A 7,622-nucleotide genomic window follows, 5' to 3' on the forward strand; every position below is an offset into this window, starting at 1 on the left:
CTGCTCCTTATTATTTCCTTGTGTCTGTGCTATTCAGTTCATGAAAAATTGGATAATTAAAAGCTGTTGGAAAAGCTGTTGCCATGTTGGAACAAAACAGATGCAACTTAGATTCTCTATTGTGCTCGAAATGTTCATAACTGTCATAAAACAGGCGTACGCTCCCGTCTTCAACAAACCAGGGAAGATACTGCACCTTCCCCTCACATCACCCCCCTGGGGGGGGATATCGTTATTATTTTCCTGCATGTATCAGCTGTTTGCATGTTGAATGATCTGCGGATTTGGCTCTCTATTAGTGGTAGCTGTTGATTGTGTTGTTTCTCATTGTTTCCTTACATCTGTGCTATTCACTTAATAAGAAATTTATTAATTAAACGTCTGTAATACTGGAACACAACATATGCAACTTAGATTCTATGTTGTGCTCGAAATTCCTTAAAACATTTAATAAGAAACATGATAATGAGGAAATTATTAGCGTTGCAATAATAGCGATCGAGACTCAGACTTGTTATAATAAAACTTGTAATTTGATTGTAATTGTACTGATTAAGATTGCCCTCTTTAACCAAGTGTAGTGACCTTCGTCATAGATTTTACTTCCTCTTGTGTTCGTGTCGTCTCTATATGTGTCCCATGGTCTTCCAGGGTCTTTCTCTTGTGCAAATTAATTACTTATATCTACGCCATTTGTAAATGAAATTAAAACACCACTCTTGCAATGATGGTGCTCACATATACAAATATTAGACTTTTTATAATACAACTTTTATTTTTGACTGTCCCAGTAAACCAGATATGTCCAAAGGATATCCTGCGGATATACTGTATCTGACGTTCTAATGTCTCAGGGATATCTGGAAACGTCCCGTTTACATACGTGGGATATCCAGGGGATCAGGGTTTCTTCCTGATTTTGCGATCCTGAGGAAATCACAAAAATATCCATTCTCGATTTTTGGGTCGGAATAGGACCTCCAGTGTTCCTCCGGTGGGCGTCTAGTTTTTTTATGTTGAAAGCAATCTTCCATGCCAATATATATTGGCATGGAAGATTGCTTTCAATCGCGGCCGGGAGAAGATATTCTTAATTAATATGATTACGTAATCATATTGATTAAGAATATCTTCTTTGATGAAATGTGGTGTCTGTTTCGTTTTTATATAGTATTGTTTCGCTATTATTTTCCATACATGTTGAAGGATATGTCGTTTTCGTTCTCTATTAGTGCTAGCTGTTAATTGTGTTGTGTTGATTCGAATTAGTTCCATATGTCTGCGCTATTCACTTCATAAGAAACTGGTTAATTAAATTTGTGTCATGTTGGAATAAGACATATTAAACTTAGCTTCCCTGTTGTGCTCGAAATTACTGACGTGTATCAGAACTTGTAATTAAAATTTAAACTCTGCTGTTGCAATGATAGTGCTCACATAGAGGAATATTAGACTTTTATAACACAACTTGTAATTTTGATTGTAATCGTATTGATTAAGAATATCTTCTTTGATTAAATGTGCTATTCAATTTTAATTTGGATTCATTGAAAACTTGTGTGTATGGTTACCGTTAATAAGAAATATTGTATTTGATTCTGTGTGTGATACATCTTCAATGCCATTGCATCATATCTGTAATAAGTAAGTTTAGTCTTCATCATGTATATTGTATTGTATTGTGTTTCTTCTTTTTAGGTTTTTTATTGGCTGGGTTTTTCTCCTTCACACAGAGTCACAACATAATTCCCAGCACTATTGGCTTTAATAAATATATTTTCACTTGTAGTTTTGTGTATGGCTATCCTTTGCATGCCTATACTTGCATGCAAGCCGCCCACCGTGCACCTGTTGCAGTGGAAGAAATTTGCGAACGAAGTCGGCCCAGGCCGAAAAATGCGCGACGATAAGCGCATGCGCAGCCCTCCGCCCACCGGTAAGCGCAAGCGTAGCCCTCCACCTACGCGCCACCCCCACTCGCAGAAAAAGTTCGCGAAAATGTAGGCGCAGATACGACGGTAGCGCTGCCCTGGCGAGGGTGCCGGCGTTTCTCACCCTACCTATACAACTTCTGATGTATCATCGCTTATTGAAACTCAACGAACATATCAAGTGCTGTGAACCGCCGGGCGATTTTCATCTAATTCTCTCTTGTACCCCATTGAAGAATCTCCATCCAAAGAAAGGAAATATCAATAAGAGATTGCGCAAGTCTGTGGCAACTAAGTGCAACTTGCTGAAGTGCTACAAATACGGCAACAACGTATCGGTTGCATTAATCAACACTGGATTCAAGCGACTCATAATAAGACATCACTATATGAGGCATTCTCAATTCATTAATGAAGGCAACAAACGAAAACTTCAGAGTTTGGAATAAAACAATTGTACTTTATCGAAATAAACAAGTGTACAACTGAAATAATAAGAGTAATCTTTGAATTCAATGCATCGCAAAGGAAACAGTTTGATTGTGATGGTATTTAGCATGGTTAGATTGAGAACAATGATTGTTAAGGAAACGAATATCCCACACTATGTGCAAGAATTCTTATATGGAATCAGAGCTGACCATCAAATAGGTTTACCCGACCGCAGTCTGTACAACTTCGACATCTGAAGGGTAAAATCGCAGGAGAAGAAACGGTCATCGAAATTTAGAGGCATGATACATCAATCTTTGTTGGCAAAAAAGGACCACTAATCTTTTGCGAAAGCAACGACAAATGTATAATTGAAAGAATATCTATAACATCGTTTGACAATATATCTTAAAATGAATCTATTATCAAATGCTGCAACGCAAATGGGGGACTTGCAAGCATGACGTGCAGGCGGAGTCTCCAATTCTAATCACACAATACTCGTGACACACAGCACAGAAAATGATTATTAGATAAATCATAACTGGCAACCAGATTTTGGAGAAGCGAATCACACATTTGTCATCTGAAATGTTTAACCAATATACAATGAGGATGAGCAGCATGCATAAGCACAATGGAAGATATGTAATCTTAATTATAATAAGCAAATATTCGTTTTGTAAACTTCATCATTATAAGCAGCACAGGTCACACGTAAATGTAGATCATTTATCCAATTCAGAAAATGTACCCAATGTTTCCCGAAGGCCATACTGAAAAACTATCACCCTATTCATAGTGCCGTCGCATACGGGCACTATAAATGGAAAGGGGAGACTTTAATTTCATAGGTTTTTACCTCATAATGAGGTAAAACGCAATGCCCACACCAAAGATCATTTTCTTTTTCAAATTTTTAAAGTCAAAACTCTTCCCACTTTCTCAGATATTTTTATATATAGATTAAAAAGTTTTGCATATAGTAAGACATCCTATACATGATCAATATTTGATTGTGCACTAAATGCTAAACTTTGTCGGATCGCTTCCAGGAGAAGTCTTGTAAAGTGGAGACTACCACACCCCAGTAAGTGTTTAATTAAAATTTGAACGGGTGTTGCAAAATATGAACTGAGTTGCAGAAATTGTAATTTCACAATGCGCAAGCTCTAGCTCGCTCACTTTGACACGCGAAGGTTTCAAGAACTCTTTCGCGATGAGAGAGAGTTCAATCGGAGAGTATCACATTTTCTATACACTACAACGCAACGTGGATTCTCTATGCTGCGCAGAATGACAATTACGAATATTTTTGAAATGAAATTTACTTACAACTCGAAGAAAAGGTAATCCGGGTCGATGAACTCGTTTCCGGGAAAAAGCAACACGCTCGCGATGGGTACAGCGTGCGGTACAGCGTTAGCGCTTCGGGCGTAGAATCGCGTTCGGTTTCGGGAACGTCTTTAGCGTTGGGAAACGTTGCCCAGCGTGCTGCCGAAATGTCTTTATCAACTCGTATGACCCTTTCTTAGAGCTTTAGGTAAATTTCATTCTAAATATATTCGTAATTATTAATCTCCATAGCATAGAGAATCCACATGTATATAGAAAATGTGAAACTATTCGATTAAATTCTTCGGAGGTTGCGTGTTACCTCATTATGAGCGAAAAACCTATAAAATTAGTGCCCGTATCTTATGACACAGTGAATAGTGTGATAGTTTTTCACTATGTCTTGGGAAACCTCAGGTACATTTTGAGACTTGGATAAATGATCTACGTTTTATATGTGTGATCTGTGGTGCTAATGAATTCCACGTCGACACAGCTATTTCGTATCCATATTCTGAGAACATTGGACGGATGTTACCTCTGCAAACTTGGCAAAAGGGCACCTTACCAATTCTGGGGGGATGTTGTTAATTTTATTTGATGTAGGATCTCCAACGTTCCTCTGAAATTCATATCCGTATTCGGTACTGCTGTTTCGTTCCCACATTCTGACAACGTTGGATGTGTGGCGACTGCCCCACATGGGAAGAAAAACACCATAGCAAGGCTGGAACAACTTTACAGATCTTATGTGGACCACTCAACATTTGTCCGACAGTGACCCAGTCCTGTGAACGCCACGTCGGTACGGCTATTTCGAATCAATATTCTGACATCGTTTGACCGGTAGCGACTGCCTGCCCCACATTGGAAAAGGGCACCGTACCAATGGCGGAACAACGTTACAAATTTGATGTACACATCTCAACGTTTGTCCGACATTGTTGCAATGCTGTGAACACCACGTTGGTACAGCTATTTCGTTCCGTATCATGACAACGTTGGGCCGGTGGCGACTTCCGCACATTGGAAAAAAGGTACCGTACCAATGCCGGAACAACCCTACAAATTTGGTGTAGAACTCTCATAGTTTCTCCGTCATTGTTCTAGTGCTGGGAATTTCGTGTTGAGATAACATCATGACATGCGTATTCCAGCAACATTTGCGAAGTTTATATTCGTAATCAAACGTTGCACAAATATTGCTGCAACGGCTGTAAATTGGCGTTTGGCATTCTAATACGGCTGCAACGTCGCAATGACATTGCCAACAGTGGCCAACGTATCAAACGATGCACCAGCGTTATTCCTACAGTTTGTGTTGCTTTGGATATCATTGTCGAAATTTTTCGTGTCTCCGGTGCTAGCGGAGCGGAGCGGAGCGGAACAAATACTGTACCGTACGTAGCATAACCCTGAACATTTGTAGTCACATAATGTAGACAAGATTTTGTCAGAGATAGTAAAAATATAGAAAGGTTGTAAACTGAACACGAATGAGCGCATGAGCCTGTTACAAATCTCCATCCTCCTTGTATTCTTTTCCCCTGAGCTTTGGGTCCCAGTAGCAAGCAGTGACTGTAACATACACCGGTATCAGCGCACACATCCGCGTAAAGTTTTTATCACAGCTCCAATCACGCGTAATGTCTAGCGACTGGCATCCCGTGTAGTGGAGGCCCTAGCAATAGCGCATTCAGTCACTTGCTTAAGGCCTCTTGAAGATGCAAACGTTCGGTTGGGTACTTGTCCTCGTTGCAGCCTCGCTGCTAACGGTATGCCTGTGAAATTTTTTGCATGACCATTAGTGATTGATTACTGCAACCATGATTACGATATGTAGAAAGAATTACAGTTTTGATATCTATTTAATCAACTTTCATGCCTCAACACAGGTTTATAGCGGAGAGGCTGGATGTACGGATAGCACTTCCGGGCACAACTGCGAAAGTTGCTCAGGATTCGTTTGTGACAACAGTAAGTGCATTCCTGAAGAGTAGAAATGTGACGGTGACGGTGATTGCTCTGATGGCGAAGATGAACTTAAGGATTGTCCCGTACCTGACTGCGATGAGGACACGTTTTTGTGCAAGCCATTGAACAAATGTTTGCCCAAACGGTACGCTTGCGACATGGACGCTGACTGTCCCGACGGGTACGACGAAGCCGATTGCGAAACTCGTCCTTGCGACGGCTTCAAATGCAACAACTTCAGGTGCATTAACGGCGACTTTAAATGCGATGGCGACGACGACTGCAAAGACGGTTCAGACGAAGAGAATTGCCCTGTTCCGGAATGTGATGACCCAAAGTTGCTCTGCGAACACATGAAGAAGTGTCTTCGGGAAGCGGATATCTGCGATAAACGCAGCGACTGCCCAGATGGCTCAGATGAACAAAATTGCGAGGAATACGACTGTGGAGAGTTGAGATTCAAGTGCGCTAACAACAAGTGCATCAATAAAGACTACAAGTGTGATGGAGACGATGACTGTACTGACGGGTCTGACGAAGCCGACTGCACTCTTCCCGAGTGCGAAGACAGCCGTCAACTCTGTGCACCTAGGTTTAGGTGTCTTGACGCAACGAATATCTGCAATACAATTAAGAACTGTCCGGACGGGTCTGACGAGCTAAACTGCGAAGAGTACGAATGCGGCGAAGAAAGGTTCAAATGTGCTAACCACAAGTGCATTAAGAAAGCGTTCAAATGCGATGGAGACGATGATTGCGGCGATGGCTCTGATGAAGAAGGCTGTCCCGTGCCCGAATGTACCGAAGGCCAATTCCTATGTCTACCAAGAAAGAAATGTTTGGCAATGTCTGACGTCTGTGACCACGAAGTAGATTGTCCAGACGGTTCCGACGAACAGGACTGCGAAAACTACGAATGCGAGGGCTACAAGTGCAACAACAACAAGTGCGTGAACAGCGCGTACGTCTGCGACGGAGATGATGACTGCGGCGACAACTCTGATGAAACAAATTGCACACATTAAGGTAATAACAAACTGATTTCTACTGTAATTTCCAATGTTCTGTTTGTGAATTGGTTTTGTCGCATCCATATGTAAGATTCAGTGCTGTTGTAATAGCTGAACTGTACTTTCTGTTTTGCAGAAACATCAGTTTCCCGCAAGACTTTATATGGTTCATTAGTGAACACGCTATCGCTAGGACTTTATATACTCAAATAACCCAATGCTCTGCTGTATAAATATTAAAAACATGATATTTGCATTTATGTCACCCTGCATTCCAACGTTTACAGCAAGGGGTGTTATAGAAATTTGGCACCGTGGCTATACTGAAACTCATTCGGCTGTTACACTACGGCAGGTGTTTCGGCTACAGCTCTGCGCGGGCCGACTTTTCCAGGAGCGACACGGCGCGAGCTTTCCTCTTCCTCGTCGTCCGGCCCAGCAGAGCGCAGTAGCTCAGTGAGTAGGGCCTGGCACTTCCCGGTGACTCAAGAATGGGGCCCGGCCTAGCATTTCCAGCAATGAATTAGACGTTTCTAGCGCCTGTCAAACAAATTAATAAGCAAATTAGCGGAATTAGCGTAATTTATAAATTGTAATTAAATTTGTAAGAAGAGAAGACAAAGCCACAGACATGAAAGAACTGGTGGTTTAATACCGCAACAGCACGAGGCCAAATGAAACCTTGAACGCACTCGTGCAAGCGCGTTATCTTACACGTAGTTTTTGTGCATTTAGAGGATGTTGTCGAATGACTCATTCACCCAATCCCTACCCGTCTTACCAAGCTTTGCGAACCTGATTGGGAAATATCTGAGGAGCCAGGAGCAATGTGAAGCGGTTTGGACAAGGTTCTAGAGCGTCGAATCATATGCGTATCGCAGTGTCCGCTGCTTGTTTTTGCAAATATATCCACATGAATGACGCAAGCACGTGATGACAT

The 7,622-nt window shown here is 41.5% G+C and overlaps 1 protein-coding gene across 1 annotated transcript; it reads left to right on the forward strand.

The window, feature by feature from the left end:
- Nucleotides 1–5,373: 5,373 nt before the first annotated feature.
- On the forward strand, nt 5,374–6,918 carry LOC135383423 (low-density lipoprotein receptor-related protein 4-like). Its single transcript, XM_064612881.1, has 2 exons — nt 5,374–5,473; nt 5,594–6,918. The coding sequence occupies exon 2, from the start codon at nt 5,831–5,833 to the stop codon at nt 6,695–6,697; it is 867 nt and encodes a 288-aa protein (XP_064468951.1). The 5' UTR covers nt 5,374–5,473; nt 5,594–5,830; the 3' UTR covers nt 6,698–6,918.
- Nucleotides 6,919–7,622: the final 704 nt, after the last annotated feature.

This window comes from Ornithodoros turicata, chromosome 2 (assembly GCF_037126465.1).
Source record: "Ornithodoros turicata isolate Travis chromosome 2, ASM3712646v1, whole genome shotgun sequence".
NCBI classification, from domain to species: domain Eukaryota; kingdom Metazoa; phylum Arthropoda; class Arachnida; order Ixodida; family Argasidae; genus Ornithodoros; species Ornithodoros turicata.

What these genes read in the sequence shown, in the direction of transcription:
- LOC135383423 (XM_064612881.1), top strand. Translation starts at nt 5,831, where the DNA reads ATGGACGCTGACTGTCCCGACGGGTACGACGAAGCCGATTGCGAAACT.